The 19,376-nt window shown below is 33.3% G+C and overlaps 1 protein-coding gene across 1 annotated transcript in view; it reads right to left on the bottom strand.

Annotated features, from left to right (window-relative positions):
* Positions 1-3,170: 3,170 nt before the first annotated feature.
* Positions 3,171-19,376, bottom strand: part of SLC16A7 (solute carrier family 16 member 7) — a 58,446-nt gene continuing 42,240 nt past the window's right edge. The window contains exons 3-5 of the mRNA XM_026050293.1: positions 9,225-9,368; positions 6,894-7,700; positions 3,171-4,264 (exon numbers count right to left, since the gene is read on the bottom strand). Coding sequence (XP_025906078.1) covers positions 3,993-4,264; positions 6,894-7,700; positions 9,225-9,368 — 1,223 coding nt within the window. The 3' untranslated portion in view covers positions 3,171-3,992. The remainder of the gene's footprint in view (positions 4,265-6,893; positions 7,701-9,224; positions 9,369-19,376) is intronic.

Here is a 19,376-nt window from a genome sequence, read left to right on the forward strand (position 1 = left end):
GAAAGAAAGAAAGAAAGAAAGAAAGAAAGAAAGAAAGAAAGAAAGAAAGAAAGAAAGAAAGAAAGAAAGAAAGAAAGAAAGAAAGAAAGAAAGAATCCACACCCTGTCTCAAGTTTAAATAAGGTTTTGCTAACTCTTTCAGAAAAGCTCAAAACTCATTCCCTATACATAAAATAACTGCAACCAGACTACTTATGCTTCAAGATTTAAGACCAAAATCAGTGTTTGTGAACTTGGTGGAAATACAGAATTGCCAATGACTGCAAACAGTTCAATGGTGAGTTGTGGTAAGGGTGAAATTTTATATGAAAACAGAGAATCGAGAATTATTGGTGATAATTCTCTCTTTGGAATTAAAATAGGGCAATACAGAACTCTCCAGCTCTTATAGAAGTTCTCACAAAACCTTAAACAGTTAAAAGTGACTTTGCATGGATGCATACTTGGAAAATACTTAAAACTTAACCTTGATGTTGAATAGGAAATAATATCACTAATGTGGGTCAATTATTCCATCTGATACTAGTTTTAATCTTTCACTATTATTTTTCTTGATTGATGAAATAAGAGTATGACGATAGGCTCAGTGATAATATGGCAGAGGAATAAAGAGGATGAAGGATAAATGAGGGAAAATGAGATTAAGACCAATTAAGGATGCGCTAGCGTTGACTGACAGAGACCCTACACTGCACACAGCATATCTTCAAGCTGGAGTGGACATTCCTTGATTGTGGGGTAGGGTCATGCCTTGGTCCTGCTGCCTGATGGTCTAGGCTGAGGGAGGCTGCCAAGGATAATTAAAAAAAAAAAACAAGGGGGATGTAGAGACATAGTGTATATCCAGGTCTTAGCTTGAAAAAGAAACGTGATCATGAAAAGATTTAAGATGAAAGGGGATGAGGTTGTTATAAGGATTTAGCTTGTTTAGTGCTCAGCATAGATAGAATTCAAGGCATTATATTATTATTATTACTTTTAGAAATAAAAGCTACATACACCAAGCAACTTTTCCTTCAGGACCTGTTGTTTGGAAGACACAGCTTTTTAATCCCAAGCAAATTTGCATAGATATGGTCCCAATCTTCCTCACTCAGTTTTGTATTTGAACTTCCTCAACATTCAATACTTTCAAGAGTATCTTTTTTCTTTGATACTACTTTTAAGAGGAAAAATAGTGAAAGAGATGTAGAAAAAAATGTTTCAAATAGTTCATACTTTATATTGCTTCAGGTGCCAGCTCCAGCATTTTTACCTTATCACGTCATGGGCGAAAGATTAGTGGTGGTAAACCATATCTTTCACCACTATTATCTTTCTTAATGTAATTGACTGTGATGAAAGAGTAATAATTTTTCAGGGGATTATTTTTATATAAATTTTGATTTTTTCTAAGATGGTAATTTTTTTGTGTGTGTGCTTATGTGCAGTCATATCTATGACTAACAGACTTCTTCCCTCCCCACATCAAATTCTATTCTGTGTTATACTGTGTTATACTTTACTGAAGAGGTAAAGTGCCTGAATAGTTCCTGACAGCATTTTTTGAAAAAAATCAATTTTTTTTTGAGACTCGTATTTCCTCAACAGTGACATTTAACAGAGTCAGAATTTGATGTCAGTAGTCTCCTACTCTATATTTTTAATCACAATGTTTTTCGCAAAGAGATAATAAGCACCTATTTTTTTTTTCTCAGTGATTTCTATTCACTATCTATATTCATGTCTTTTCAAATAATCTGTGCCTTCCTACCACTTGCTGTCAGAAGCAGAGTGATGTTTCTGATGACTACCCTTTAGTTAAAGTTTCAGTTCGTCTTTCAAAATCCAGTATTTTTAAGTGAAGTTCTGAGCAATGTGAAAGCTTAGGGTTTGTGAAACTCCTTCTCTCTTTCTCTGAGAGGGCAAGGCCTACCAAGACTGTGGATTCTGGAACTAACTCTGTAGATTAGTATAACGAAAAAGACAATAGGTTAACCTCATGGTGGGTCTAAAAGAGGAACTATAATTTTACCAGGACTACAGAGCAGATCATTTCTCCTCATGCAGTTTACTGTTCAAACAGCTTTTCTCTCAAAACTCTGAAATGTACATACTTTGTTGCTAATGCTCTTATAAATTTACAAGATTTTTAACATTGTTTGGTGTTCCTGAACATAATTACTTGAAATGTAGACATGCTGCTTCCCAAAGAGTGCTAAGGTAATGAAAAGATTCAATATTGTATGGAAGTTCATAGGTAATAACCAGCAAAAGAAAGGCAAGCGCTAGCTAATATATATATATANAAAAAAAAAAAAAAAAAAAAAAAAAGTTGAATACTACCAATAGGATATGGCTTTCTTAAAAGTACTCACATACCTGCTATAGTTCACAATTTAATATTTTTCCTTTTGATATTGGCACTCCATAATGTATTTAACAAAGCCTCACTCTAAATATTTGCACTTTGAGATTTAGAAAAGGGCTCAAAATAGATATTCCTTTTCCTGAACTGAATGTGTGTGTATCCTGCATAAACACTGCAAAAATATTTTATGAATCAGGTCCTTAATTTTCACAATTTCAGAGGCATTTACATGCATTTCTCCAAAAGGAATAGCACCTATCTTCACTTACAAATAAAACAGAAATATTTTAACACTTTCAGAAGCTTTAACTTTGGGCTTTCAAGTGCAATGCTTTTTTTTTTTTTTTTTTTTTTTTGGTACAATAAAATTGTATATGTTTTTTTTGCCTAGAGGATGAAAAACAGCAGTGTGCATTTTAATTGATATTTAATATAAGTATATGTGTAAGACTGTGGACACAAGATCAAATATTCTGCTCAAAAATGATATGTCAATACAAGTCTCCCAGATTGGCATTTTTGACATGCCTTGTAGTTGAACCAGTTGAACCAAAAAAAAAAAAAAGTGGATTTTCACTAAGTTGATTAGAAAGACAGATGAGAATTGATATGAAGTTACCTGTCTGCAAGGACCTGAAGTTAGACCTTAAATCTCCCATCTGTAGACTGTCAAAGAACTCATAACATCGTGTCAATAAACCCAAACATCTGATTTGAAGTAATTGCCATGAAAGTGATTCAGGCCACAAAAGTCAATGGTAAATATCTTTTTAACATCAGTGGCTCCTGAATCAAGTCCCCAGAGAAAGAAAGCTTCACAGACAAATGTAGTTCTCTCAACTATACAGGAATACAAAACTGAACAAAATGATCGCCACTCTTCTTAGCAATGTAAATCTTGGTTTAAAATTCATATTAGAACAGGCAGATTTAGCTTAGTTTCAGTTAGTGAGATCTAACATAGTTTGAGTTCAAATGTGTGCATGTTGAAGTATAATGTAGTCAACTATCACTGGAGGTAAAAACCTCTGAAATATTTTAATTCATCTATTTGCTGTATTTTAGATATAGAGTCCACCAATTATTTTCCTTCCTACATAAACTTTTACATCCATATTGTAAATGTTTATACACACATAATTAGTATTTTTAATTTAATAGGCATACAAAAAGAAAAAAAAATCCAATATGCTTCCTTCAGTTGTTCTGTCTCTTTAGAAAAAATCCTTCAGCTAATTTTGTTAAATATTAGTTATAAATATAGTGTAGGGAGATTATTTCAGCAGATTTTACTAATGCATTGAACATGAACTTGACGTGTCTTCTCTAAAAAAGTTTAAGAGATGCATTTATGTCAGAAATTATTTTGAAAAAAGACTTTTTGTTACTAGAAGGCTTATCTGTCTTATTTGACTCTGGTTGTCCAGATTTTGAATGAACTCATTTACATATAATTGCTACCTATGTAACTGAAATAAATGAACGGTAAATAGTAATTTAACTTGGGAGCCTTGTCAAGGAGCAAAAATCTGTTCCCATCCAATATTGTGACTGATCACTGTTACTACAAAACCTGGCCTGTGTTTTGAAAAAAAAATAATAATGGAAGTCATAAATATTGACTTCTGAGCTATACTGCAGGTTAAATATTGGTTTCCCTTTCTGAAGGATCTTCTAGAGCTTTGTTGGACCTGCTGGAAGCATCGTCATTCTCATTATTTGTTAATGGTTCAGCTTCTTTTGGGTCCGCGTTCTTCTGTGCTTTCTGCTTCTCATCTTCTAACTTCTTTTCTCTTGCCAAAAGCCTGTAGTTAATGGCATTGCCAATGAACAACCAGATACTGGCCACAATCACGATCACTCCACAGACAAAATACATGTATTGATATTCCCCAGTAACATCCACTAACCAACCTGAAAGACCAAGAGAAGAAAAAAAAAAAAAAAAAAAGGTCAGATTTGAGAACAGAATATACATTGCATTCCACAACTTCCCCCAGGAGAAATATCTGTAAGTTTTGAAACTGAAACAGAAAAGTATTTTCAACAAGTTCTATTTATCTAAAATATGTACCAGACCTGTAACAAATCTTGTATTAATCAAACTAGCAATTGCCATTGGAATTACTGACAGCAATAAAATCTTGAAGAATAAAGTAAGTAAAGCCTAATGAACAATGATATACAGTTGTTAGTTCTTTCTTTTCATTCCTTTGTTTTTTTGTGGGTTTTTTTTTTTTTTTTTCCACTTCCTAATTTTTTTTCCTATTGTTTGGAACTGACTGGCACTCACAGACAACAGGATGCCTACAGACAAGAGGATGAAAAGGTATGTGCCTTCCCTGGCTGCTGCCACTGTGTATCAAGTGTTTGCCTTTCATTTTTACTTTCCTGTGCCTGATAAAGAAATAGAAAGGCTCATCCCTTCAGCCGTCATTTTCAACTGATGAATTTTGAACTCTGAAGTCTTTTCCTCAGAATTAAACGCACACTTCTGAAGGTAATTTTCTTATTGCAAGGAAAATAAAATATAACTGTTCTCTTACTTTATGAGCCATTCTTTATGGATTTCTGTGCTCCCAAATCAACATATCCAAGTACTTAGCTCTGAACTCAGCTACACTATCATTGAAATTCATAGGATAACTTGCACACTTCAATTTAGTGTGTGTATTTAGATGCTTTTACTGAGTCGGAGCCGTAATGCCAGATTATTTACCTGATGCACATTTACAAGCCATCAAATTATTTTACTCTTTGCTTTATTTCACAAGCCTTGTATTAGGAAGAATTCAAATGATATTACTATAACACTGAAAGTGTATAATTCACCCATTAATAAAAAGAATAAAATTTACTGGATTTTATATACAGGCAATCTGGTAAAACTGATTAAAAATGAAATTCTCCATTAACATTATTTCAGCATAACATTTAAAAGATATGAACTAGTCAAAACTGTAATTTAGCCACTTTTGTGTGTTGATCCCCTTTGTTGTCTCGATTTAACTAGAGAAGTCAATTATTCACACAGTCATAGCACAAACACACTTTTCTAAATTTCTGAATAACTAACACAGACTCTATTGCTCCATTAATATTAGATTAAATTTCTTTGGAATTAATATTAAGATCTATTTCAGAACCTGATTGAGAATGCTAGATTCAGTCGCCAGTCTAGCCCCCCACTAGGTGGCACAGAAAGAGCCTATATTAGGATAATATATTTTGGTCTGCCGTCACCAAAATGAATTCATACGCTAAAAGATCATGGAAATATGGAATATCTTGAAAACTATTAAACCATTTATTTGTAAAAACATTGTCATATTGTAATGAGTAGAATTATTTTGCTTTATCTAAATTTTTATTCAATGCTATTTTGACACAGATTCTGACCATAATGCCAAAAATTCATGGACATAAGTGAGTACTTTAATCTTGGTGTTTTCTGTGTCTCTGCTTGTTTGAATCCAGGGGAACAAGTGAATGTTGACAGGACTGGTCATTTTCTCATTATTTTTACCAAGAAACTTTATCAGTATTTTTACATTTTAGGGCTCTCCTTGCACACACAGACACATGCTTAGCTTACACTTTTCAATAAGATTTGAATATGCATTTTCTTTTGTCTCATATCCAGAAAACTTTAGCACTCTAAATCTTAACAACAGCATTACTAAATACTTATTTAAAAATAGCAGAAAATCCTTCAAGAATATTTTCATCATTTTTGACTCGAGGAGACCAAAGATTATGAATATAGTCCAAACTATTCACCCAGGCTCCCTTTAAGCTCTTCTCATACTCAGAAGAGAGAATTAGGCAACATCATCACATTTCAATCTATGTAGGATGATTTACTCTCTAAATTACCTTACACCTATTTACTGGCTAAAAACAGGCTAAACAGATGGCGGAGATGTAGCATGAAATGTGTGGCAGGGCATAGCACTCCATGGCAGAGGCTGCTGAGAGCCTCTCTCTTTTCTGGCACATTCTTGTAGCTAGACAAGCAAATCCTCTGCATTTGGACAAAATCACATTCAATTTTTGTTTTAAGTGTGTGTCTCTTTAATTGCCATTAATTTAGAAAAATTATAAGCCTTTCTAAGAGATCTTCATGAAAATGGACTTAATGGATTCAGTCTATTTAGGGGAGTAAGAGCTGTGTTGGCAAAAAGCAAAGAGAAGTGAGTACAGGCAGATTAAGATTGCAGCGTTAGTACCAAGTGTTACTAGGAAAATATCCATTTATCATTTGGACTTATTGGCGCAGGTGAGATTTGCTGTAAATCTCTCTATTACACCTGCATACAATGTGCACCTGCAGAGCTTCATGTGAATCTGTAAAGTGCGAAGATAGTCAGAGCAGTGCAGTGCTAAGGTATATGAAAAATCACAGGTAAAACGTTAAATAACATTAAGAACAATTTTTACACTAATTCAATACTAAATTGCATATTTACACTGTGATGTCATTAAAAAAAAAAAAAAGAAAAAAAAAGAAAGAAAGTAAGAAGAAAAGACAAGCATTTCTTACCTCCTAGAGGAGGACCTATGAGAACAGGACAACATTCCACTATAGTGACAAGTCCAACAGCACTGGAAAATCTGGCAGCACCAACGAGGTCCATCAATGTCTCAAAAAGTACACTGCTAACCATTCCAAATGCAAATCCAAAAAATACAGAATATATCACCAAGCCAGTGTAATTTGTTGCCAGAGGGCACAAAATATGGCAGACACCATTGTAAAAGACAGCAAAACTAAAAAAGTACTGGATCTTTGGCCGGATAAATTTGGAGTTTGCTACAAGTCCCATTGAAGGTCTAGCAAACATGTCTACAAAGGCTAAGATAGAGAGCAAAAAAGCAGCAGAATATTCATCAATTCCCTTGTGCTTGGCATAAGGAGCCAAGAATACGATTGGAGCGAAGAAACCAACAAACATAATAACATTTCCTGATAAATAAATCAGAAAACCTCTGTGTTTGAAGAGGGACAAATCTAGGTACTTATTCATAGTTTGCCAAAAAGATTTCTTGTTGTTTTTGTGCAAGGTAGAGTCGCCTTTCTCAACATCTTTTTTTGCAGGAGGGACTGTTTTTGGTCCAACAGGTCTCATCAGTGACCCTGCCACACAGCAGTTCAAGAGAAGTCCTCCCAGGATGAGAAAGCTTCCTTTCCAGCCAAACGCATTAAAGAGGAATTGATTGAGAGGCGCCAATGTACTTAGAAACACTGGACTTCCAGCCATGGCCAATCCATTAGCAATGGGACGCTTCTTATAAAAATACTTGCCAATCATGGTCAAGGCAGGCTGCAAGTTGAATGCTAAACCCAGACCTAAACAACACAAGGAACACAGTATGTCATTACTGCATGTCATGCACTAAAAAATATTCCCCACAATAGCCCAATTATTTTTCCAATGATCAGTATACAATCCAGCAATTTTTTAATGAGGATGAAAAGCAACCAGCATTAGAGAATAAAACACAATTTCACTGCTTTCTATGGGAGTTAATGCAAAGCCTGTGTCATGGTGGCGTTGTCATTTCCCTCTGCAGCATTACAATAAAAGCCAAAATTCATTGCTCTGTTTCAGCAATGACAGGAATGATGATATCAAAAAACTTGACTACACCATTTTTGTTTTTACTAAGCTGTAACACAATTCTCTCTTGGCTCATTTCACAAAAGTTATTAAATGTCACCTCAGTTACAAAGATTGCAGAGTGTATTTAAACGTAAAAATCTCCTCACTTTTTATATTGAGACCAATCGAAGAGATATTTAAATCTCAAAAGTGAAGATTAAAATGTCTAATAATTTTGGAGCATATCTAGTCCCACTTCTCAAGTTGCGGAAGTCACCATTATAGGTGGCAATGTTGTGGAAGAGGAGGACATACGTGGGAGCAAAATAATCCTCATTTCAGTATGGGATACTCCACAGTTTTTCTGCATCCTTAAACCTCCTGTCTGTAGTAAGATATCTAGGTAATACAGGATAAGTAGCTATGAATCTGCATAGAAAGAGGTCTTCTTCTCTGATGACCCCATTCTTCAGCCCTAATCTTATTTTCGGGTGTTAAAAAAAAAAAAAAAAAAAAAATGGAGCTTTAACAAATACATCCTGAACTAGGAGACTTCTATATTCACTTCTACATGGTGCTTGCATACAGGAGAAAGTATTATCTCACTTATGTATTATCTCTCATTATTTGACCTCTAATCTCACTTGCCTTCTTTTTATTCAGAGAAGATGGTTCAAAAAACAATGGTGAAGTGAAATTTAATTTACTGGCTTTATTATCACATTAGTTCATTTCCTTAGTAATTTTCAGGCCTTTGATGAACAATTTTATTTTGGATTGACTTGAATTTTAAGCAGAAAGTTATTAAATTGAAAATTGTCATAATTTTCTATGAGATTATATGCCTGCACAAGCATCCAGAAAGGTGCCACTAGGTTTAGTATTTTTACTAGAATTTTTTTTAGCCTCTGCTACCCCATTGGAAGAAGAGCATGACTGAAAGCTAAAACAATGAATGTGAAATTCTATACAAATAACTGTAATAAGTGCTGTCACCAGCCAATCAATTTTTATACCATAATTACAGTGCAGGGTCGAATGGTACATACACATAGCATTTACTGAATAAAATAATCATCTGTTCCTAAAATAGAAAAGACATAATTTAACATCATTTAAAAGATTAGATAGTTCAAGCAGCTGAAATGAACTGATCTTGCTACCCTCCTGTTTTCCAATGCATTGCACAGGGAGGGTCCTGTTCACTAAAGCTCATTGGCAAAACAGTAGTAGAAATAACATAAGCAACACTTTTTAAACAGCACCCTTACCTCCAACAACACCAATGCATAGATAAAGTTCCAGGACACTGTTGCAGAAAGAGGAAGCAATCATCCCAAATGAACACAAGATACCTCCTGCTATCATCACAGGCCGGCTGCCATACTTATTCACTAAAATGCTGCTTATGGGACCTGTTGGTAGAGAAAAAATACATTAACAGGCATTCCGCTAGATATGCACTTGTATTTAGGACTATTTAAAATCTGATAATATTCAGTCCTTGAAAAAGATTAAATGTTTCCATACTGATTTGTCTAACAAATGTACTCTGTGAACTAGCAGAGATATAAATCTGGCTGTAGGTATTTTGCCTCTTTGACTATGTTTTCATGTACATGCACATATATATGTGTACATATGTATATGCACATATCCATACACAGATTTAATCATGAGATAGATCAACAGATTAAAGACATGAGACAAGCAAGAAGAATTAGTACAGTTACCAAGAATCAATACTGTGATCAGTCAATGGAAGTGGAAGCACTGATGAATTTCAAGTATCAGGAAGAAATCAAAATTCTAGCTAACAATGTAAGAGGAACCTTCAGGTAGGCTAAATAATAACTAAATTTTTCTTAACACTGCAGCACCCCCAGGATCCTGATTTCAACCTCAGTCAAGCTAGAGTACAAATCTCTGGCGTATAAGACTCATTTTCCCTTATTTGACCTAAAAAGAAGTGTTAATGGGCAATAAGATGACTGTAAGTTTTCTGGGAAAATCTAAGATGTGGTTTAGCAAAAAGAACTATAAACTGGATATATTGCTAAATTCTGATTTTCAGTTTCAGCTGCAGTTCAGTTTACGGTATAATCATGTCCATACTAAACAAATAAGTAGCTTGCAATTTAGCATGACATGCATTATATATATATATATTTTTTAATGACCATGGCTAGAATAGATGGTGTGTTGCATATCAAGATTAAGAGGTAGTCAAAGCTCTTTAGGTGAACTTGCATGCCATCTGATTATACTATATTTGCTCCAACCCATTAAGGTCTTACTTTTGCAATAACTAAACCCATCCAATGCAAATATAAAAATACTCAGAATAAAAAGTAGTGAATTTCAAACTGAAGATAAAACAGGCACCTGATATAAAATGAAACATCAAGGACTGCATTTAATTTCACTGCAAATCATTCATTGTATTCATTATAGTTCAAGTCTCTTGCATTAAATATCTACAGGAATTAATGCCAGAATTTTCATGAAGAGAAAAAAAATCCAACCAAATTCAGTAATGTGTGTTTCATAGATGTGGTGCAATTTAGGCTGCATCGTTTAAATTGTCTTAAAGGTACTAAAGTATTAGTATAGATTTGTTGTAATTGTTAAATTATTACTTGCATATCAACAGCAAGTCTTAAATGTATCCAAAAAAAACATCGTTAGCCTACTTCCTTAGAGAAATAAGCCTATATGCTTATGACTGTGTTGCCCTCTGCCTCCCACCTTCCCTATAATTTTAGAATCCAAAGGTTTGTTCCAAATGAAATGGTTTTAAAATCAGAGATTTCAGCAATATATCTTGCAGCTTATGTTTTTATTAAGTAGCTTGGATCCCCAAACAGTGCAGAAAATTCTATGTTAAAAAAAAAATAAAATAAAGGAGACTCCCTGGCTGCTGATCACAGAGCTTGGGACTAGTAAAAGCTTCTTTCAGCTTCTGGTCCATGTAGCTGTGCAGTCTGAAGTATATAGAGGACTTAAAGGGTAGCTAACAGGGTAGCTGTCATCCTACAGGTAAAGAAGGTAAAGGCTCAGCTGGAAACACATAAACAGAAGAAACCAGGCTCTATTAGTTCTGCTGCAGTTCAAGTATAACTGTCTATTGAAACAAGGGAACTTCCTTAAAGATTTATGGCCTGGGATGTCCAACTAATTATACAAAAAGGGAGAGACTTATTAAAAGACTTTAAATCAAATATAAGACATGAAAACATTTAGCTGACAGCCTGTATTAGGAGATACCTAACACATCTTTATTCCTGTTTGGGTGGAACCACTGAGTAGAAAAACAACGATAAGGTGGAGCCTTCTTTGAAGCCACAGGAGAAGGCAATGAGATGAAAAAGACTGACAAGTTATGCTCAAAGGTCCAAACCTATCATGCCTTCAGTCTTAACAAACTTGTGTCAAAGCATAGTTTCAGGCATGACTTTTCTTAGATAAATATTTTTGAACAATCAATAGTTTGGCTCCTGTTTGAAACAAAGACATTTTTGAAATGTGTGAACTAGATAAAATATTTCCTGTGGATCAAAACACAAAAGAAAAAGGGAAAGGGAAAGGGAAAGGGAAAGGGAAAGGGAAAGGGAAAGGGAAAGGGAAAGGGAAAGGGAAAAGGAAAGGGAAAGGGAAAAGAAAAAGGCTGCCACCTAACTCAGAGCAAAAAAATAGTTAACCTTTCTAAAAAAAATCCATAACAGCAACATTTCACTTCCAAAATGCTACAATGTGATAAGATGGAAGTATTTGCAAAAGTGATCTGATCTGAATTCAAGAGTTTTTTCAGCATTTGTTAATATTTTGATCAAAAAACTTCTTGGAGTCATAAGTGTTGATTTTGAAAAAAATTCTTTTGATGAACCTTAGGAAAAAATCTAGGAAAGAGGAATCATAATAAAGGAAAATTTGTCTGAAAATCTGAAAAAGATTTATTCAGTAGAGACAGCACTTGGAATTGTGCTCTTATGTGAAGACTTATGTAATAATCCAGATATTGAAAGATCTGCTAAGTTTCTTTTCTCGTTAAGTAAAGACAGGGTGGAAAAGTCAGAAGTACATGTGTGAGACTGTATGAAAAAGATTAGGATAAAGCCAAACATTGCAGCTTCAAAAAAGAGAAGAGAGGAAAACCATTATAAAAGATTACTGTGCAATATTGCTATATTGTTGACTTATTTTAAATAAAACTAAGAATAAAAAAAAAAAAAAAAAAAAAAACCAGCATTGTACAGCACTGGCAAACATTTCAAATGATAACCAAGCTCAGTGGTAAGCTCTGTGGTAATAATCCCCCAAAGGGATACTAACTATAATGAAAATTTCCTCATTCTTGAATAGTTTCATCAAACCTTACTTCGTTCTCCTAGAAAGTAAAGAAGTCAGTAAAATTATCCAATTGTTTTGTCTGCAAACAGTTCTTTCTCAGTAACAAAGAAATTGCTCTACCAATCTAATTCTTGCAGTTAGGTCACGTCCATAAGTTACAGCTTTACAGTTCCAAACATATAACTTCACCTATATAACAATCAGTTACATAGAGGTCATATATAGACATAATGATGCAATTACAGAGTGGTTGAAGACACCAGTGGAAAGTCAAAGCTGTCTGATGAGTCCAACTCTGTATTTTCTGATGAACTAAACCTTGAATGAATCACAGAATCAAGGCTGAACGTGGAAGAGACCTATAGCACACTGCATGGGGTCGCAGCCAAGCAGGTTTTGAATATTTCCAGAGAAGGAGACTCCAAAACTTCTCTGAGCAAAAATAGACATAAACTGAAAATGAATTGAATATTCTTTCACTCTTGCTTTGAGAAACTTTTTTCAAGTTAGTGATCTTAGATGATTTACCATCGTATCTCCATTTCCCTCTCTTCCCCTCCTCCTTTCTTTCTATTAAATATATTGTGGTATTTTGATTTAAATTTCATGTATTTTGAGAATACTGTTATATAAACCATAAAACTTGATTAAGCCAATTCTATAAGGAGTTGGAACCCCTACCTAGGAACCCTTCAGAGAGCTGATGATTGTGTGAATCATTTTCCTGTGACATCCGTGTATATTCTTGGGTTTGGAGTTTCCTAAAATGATACACATCCAGACTTCAATGCATATATGAATCTACATAAATTGCAGGTAATCATAGCCTTTATAGCCATGCACAATTTTATTTTGGCTTTGGAGGGCATTATTTCTTTTGACATTATTTAAGCCATGCTCACATGCTATCATGTATCTATACTCCTTGTATTTTTTCTTATTTTTGGATAAAGCAAAATTGGGCTATTTAAGTAATGTATCACTGGCAAAATCGTGCTATGCATTAATTCAAGTTAATGCACTAAAGGCCTGCTGGACATGTGTGTCTACTCTCATGAAGCCTAAAGTAACTACATAACAGATGTTAAGTCAGAAAGTGCCCACAAGAATATTTACTCTGATTTCTCCCTTAGCACCTACAAACCTCCAGCCACAAAAACTTCTGACTCCCTAAAACAAATTTAAGACCATTACCATAATATGCTAACAGTCTTCTGGCTGTATTTTTATTGCATATCTTTCAGCTTGAGGTAATTATCAGACTCGCAGAAATAGAATGAGATTGCAGCTATAAAAGGGCCACTGAGGAAGAGTTTCAGGAGGGGCTATATAGTGCAATGCAAAGCTTGGAGACAAGCAACAGAAAATAGAAACTTAGTGTTCTTAATCACACTCCAAAGTGAAAGAAGGCCAAAGCCATTTCAAATATGTGAGCAGGCAGTGCTTCATTCATTTGGACTATTATAATGCTTTATAAAAACCCTATAATAACACCAAATGACACTTTTTTTAATGAAATAACACCAAACAACACCAATTTTAATGAAATTCTGTTTTGATGACTATGCAAAACACTTATTTTCATTTATGTACTCTGGAAAATATAACGATAAGGCTGCTCTGACTAGATTTTGGCAAAATATATTTCTTAAAAATGAAATTTATTTTATTTTAAAAGAACAAAGGTAGCAATAATCTATGTTCTCCTCTCACAAGTTTAATTTTATGATCAACATTTAAATCTTCCTTCTGCTAAGTCTTTCTCCATTGTTGTTGCAAATGAAAAGTAATAAAAAGACTACATAACTGAATAATAAGTAGGCTTATTTTGAAGAATTAATCACTTTTTTCCACTTAAAAAAGGCTTCATGTACTAATATTGTCTAAATGGAATTTGAAGTACATTCTTGCTAAATGTTCTTGTTAAAGAAAGGTATGGGTTGCTATTTTTGTGGAAACAGATGCAGAGCTCAAACTAAGTACTACAAATACAGTGTATTTAATATATTTAATATTCTTTCTCATGTAGTTCCATTCTCAGAGACAAAAACACACTTGTGTATACATATATATATATATTTATCTATTTTTTCCGCCCTAAGAAAATGTAAACTTTAAAAAAAAAAAAAAAAAAGAAACCTGCTCTGACTCTAGAGACAATGCAACAACTCTAATGTCTCCGAAAGCTTAAGGGATGCAAACCAGATAACAATATTTCCATTTCATAATACCTAGAGGTATTAGTACTGGCAGATCAGTTTTAAGGCCACAGAACAGAATAAAGGAAGATTTATGTGGCATAAAATCCATATCTTGCTCAGCTCTCAGGTAAAATAACGTTTATCCGTCCAAATGTATTAGATACACTCCACTAATTTACACGAGGAAGAGAATCTGGGACACTAGAATTCTTGTTCGCTTCTTTCTTTTCCATCTTTTATTTTTTTTATATGAACACTGAAGAAAATATTTCTCTTAGTTCTTGTCTAAACAGGGAGTGTTTTGTATAACAGATGAAAAATGTCCTGTGACTTAAATGTATAACAACTAGTCAGAATGACTATAACAGTACGGATTGTTTTGTAGAAGCATCAAGCTGCAACAAGATGTCTTTCATTTCTATAATGAGGTCATCTTTGAGTCCTTTTTACATTTATATTCGCTGAAGGAGCTACAGTTTCTTTAAGAAGTACCTAAATTAACACACATATTTAATGTATTCTTAAAAATAGGAAAAAGGATGAAAATAAATGCAGTAATAGTATTTGAAGTTGCATTTATGCATGCTATGCTAATGAAGTTCTAGATTGCATCCTGCAAATCAAGTGATTTAAGAACAAGTACAGTTTTGCAATTTTGGCCATCTGCTCAGCAGTCAGTGCAGCTATCCATCCTGACTTGCTTTATTTTTATTTCTGTTTCTTACCAGACTGTAAAATCCAGAGGAACTCTAAGCACTAAAATTACAAGAAATGACTTTCTAATAATGATATTCTTTTTTCTTTTCCAAAATGCAAAATTAGACAAGCAAATCAAAATGTAAATCAAAAATGATTTACATTTTTGTCAGAGGCCTCATAAATTTGCTGAAGTAGATCCGTATTTTTTCACTTTTAAATTACCCATTCTACAACAGATGATTTATACCTCAAGTACCTCAAACTATTATTAGAATGTCATTTCTGGCACACAGATAAAAAGAAAATCAAAATGATTCTGATAATGTTTAAATCAATTCATAAAAATATCCTGTTTTTCTTAAGCAGGACTAAGTAAAAACATTGAGTATTCTCTGACTGTTTTACCTCTCATTCAGAAACCTTTAGATAAATAGCATTAATAGCTTTGTATGTACATTTAAAGCAGGCAGCTAGGGACAGAAAATAAATAAATGATAAAGAAGTAAGTATGAATTGGTAAATATTAAAATGTCATACATCTATTTTTGCATTATATTTTTCATAACATTTGTAGGCATGTCCGCATCTCTGACACATTCTCTGTGTTTGTATAACAGCAACTAAAATGATATGGTTCAACAGTGAGTGTAAAGAATTCTCTATTTTCTCTGTATATTTGGCAGTATTCCCTCTCAGCCCTCCTTTTCATATAACATTTACAACTGTGTGCAATGATTTCATAAAATCAAATAGTACAGTAACCTTGACAGAAATCAAGGAGAAAAAAAATTAATATTTCTGCAATAAATACTACCCCAAGGAGATAGCTAACACACTATGTGTGTGTGTGACAGCCCACCAAAGACTGGGTGCTGGAAGATTGCCTCCACACACTGGTCACAGCCCCAAAGTTTCTTCTTCGAGAAGGTTACAGTTTATAATTTTAAACTGATGCCAGCAGATAGCCGAGTCACTACAATAAATGCCACTCTGCAAGGATGAGCATAGCAATGCGTTTTTTTTTTTTTTCCTGAAACACTAGAAATAAATAAAATTAAAGGATAAGTAATGTTGACTCTGGCTCTAAATGTATTGTTTTTATGTAGATGTTACAGATGTTCAATATGGACTTTTTCTGTATTGACACACCAAAGACATGAAGCAAGGGCAATATCAAGGGCAATATGTACTTTATCTCACAGCTTTTTTTTTTTTTTTTTTGCTATTCTGTAAATACATATGGAGTTATGTATGGACTCCATAATTTAGAAAACCTCAGGTTGGCAATTTCCTGTGTATATACTCATTTTTAAAAGCATAAAAATAGCCCAGTTTTCAATCCAGGTGTATTCATGCTGATTGTTATTTGCAATGTTATTTGTACATGTCGATGCTGGATATGACTTAAGTATTGCATGCTCCACTATGGAAGCTTTTTTTCATGAAAAGCTAAAACAAGTTAGTCACAAAGCTGAAAATTTTAAGCTGATTTATAACCTTTCTTTACAAGCTAGCAATGCAGAACTTCATAGTATTTAAGAATACTTAATGTTAATTCTGTAGCTCAGCAGTTCTCTGAGTGAGGTTCCACTTATGATCAACAAGGTTATTGATTTAAAAAAAAAAAAAAAAAAAAAAGAAGAAGAAAATAGAAAAAGATTTCTGCATCAAAATTCGTGGTTCAACTCTGGTATTGCCACATTTAATGTGAGTGCAGTCAGATGATGCAACACAACACAGCAATCACAGCCTTTTTTGAATCTCACGTTTGTATTCTAGTAATTTCAATATCCTTCAGTAAAGCAAGGTTCATGAATAGCTATTTGTAAAACCTAACTTTTACACTTAGAAAGGAAAGAAAGAAAGAAAGAAAGAAAGAAAGAAAGAAAGAAAGAAAGAAAGAAAGAAAGAAAGAAAGAAAGAAAGAAAAGAAAGAAAGAAAGGAGGACAAGAGAGAACAAGTTAATGATGAGGTGGAGCACCTATAAAAGAGATGTGTATAAATAGACACAATGTAACATCAGGACATATTTTTCACAAAGTGGCCTACATGCTTCTGTAATGGAGAGAGACAGAAATAGAATCAGCACATGATATGTGAATCACAAATGCTCTTCTTGGAAAACTGTTGTTCTCTTCTGAGAAAACTGGTGTAATAAGCTTGTAATTTAAGCAATAAATGTATTAGTATCATTGGAAAATACAGTGGCAAATAGAAGTATTTTGAAGAATTAATGTTCTGCAGAAGAAAATACATTTTTTGAGCTGATTATTTATCAGTAACTAATATATCTCCTTTAGAGTTTATGAGCTTGTGTGAATATCAATTTAACAGAGCATTTTCCAAAGCCCTAAACATACTGGAGATTTCACCTAAATATTGCTATTGGCGACATGCGCAATGAACCTCTATCACAAAAGATTACTTCTCCTTTAAGTGAAAAATCAAAAAAGATATACTCTGGTTTCATCCCTATGCAGCCTAAAATACAGGAAGGTTATATTAAAAACTAAACTTCATTCATTAAATTTATATGCTTTAAGGATACCACCAGGTCATTCAGGAGCCTAACTCTATGTATGGAAATGTCTAAATAAAAACATTTAGCATTTTATTGCAGACAGAGGTCTCATCCAGAAATATTATTCATTCTAGTGGATGCTCCCAGATGAAAAATTTAATTCAGAGTGGTAATATCTGTGTCTGGGCATTTTTACTGAAACAAGAATCCTATTTCTGAAAAGGTTAAGATTAATCCTAATTAATGGGAATGAACCAAAATTAATACTAACTTGAAACTATAGGGTAATTTATAGATCTCAAGAATTTGTCATAGTTATTTTATCTCCAAAACAATCTTGCTAAGAACCTGCTAGTCCCTTATGTAGATACTGCACATTTATGCATTAGAAAGATAAATATGGTCAAGATAATTTTTTTTTAAATGCATTCACTATAATATAAATGAACAAGTCTAAATATTTATGATAACATTTATAATCTTTTTTTCCTCATATGGTTATGCAATTTCTCATAATATAAATGGATTTTTTTATTTCGTGATATAACATTCTTACTTATATATATCTTTATACACACATATATAAATTTGTAAATATCTGTACTCACTAGTGAATTCAAAACCTTAAAAGGTTGTAACTAAAAGCCAATATACGGAAGAGCTGGGGTTTGGTACCCAGGGCCTTACCACAACAGATATAGCTATAAAATTCATCTTTACATTTTGCTAACTATGAGAACCAAATTACCAAACAATTTTTGTACATTCTACTGTTAAAAAGGAAGAACAATTTTCATTATTGTTGTAGTTCATGACACTGAAAGGAAAAGGAGACATTATAAAATAGCACTGTCACAGCTATAATCATAGCAACTTGAAAGGAAGAGATAGGCTGTTGATCTGGAACTGATCACTGGAAAAGCAAAGAAAGCCATCCACTGTTCATATTCATGCTTCATAGCATTTTGTCCAAACCAAGTTTTTAGCTAGTAAAAAAAATTCTCTCTTTTTTTTTTTTTTTCCTTCCTTTTTGGGCAACAACCAAACAATCATGTTTTGCATGAATATATACGTGTACATGTAAACACAATATTCACAAATGTTCATTCCTCATTACCTCCTATTTATTATTCCCTACTATCATTCATGACTTTTATACAGTTTCTCAAAAATCTTTGGTTACCTGGAACCAGAACAACACTTTGTCATTTAGTGGCGAAGCAGACAGCACAGAGAACAAAAAGTCAAATCAAACATTTTGTGAATATATTGCACAGATTGGTAGATCATTTAAGATATATTGTCTGTAACTTGGATCAATTCACTAATAATTTCAAAAAGAAATCCTTCATCTAATGCATTTATTGTGAAAAATTCAATTAAATCTAGTTAAGGTTAATACTGGCATTCAGATTTCTCTGTCTTGTACAAATTACCCATCATATTCATGTTCTCAAAATGAGTATCTTCTTACTGACCTTGCAGACAATCTTACATGTGCATCTTTTCTTCCAAAGTATTATTCTATCTGATTTAACTTGGAAATGATTTCTTATATATTGCTGCAAATAATAATATATAATTTCAGAGAAAGCACGAGAGATATGTAATTTTATGTCCATTGTTTATTTATTCGTTAATATTGAGCAGA

Source organism: Nothoprocta perdicaria, unplaced genomic scaffold (assembly GCF_003342845.1).
Source record: "Nothoprocta perdicaria isolate Ctin4 unplaced genomic scaffold, notPer1 scaffold_67, whole genome shotgun sequence".
Taxonomy (NCBI): Eukaryota; Metazoa; Chordata; class Aves; order Tinamiformes; family Tinamidae; genus Nothoprocta; species Nothoprocta perdicaria.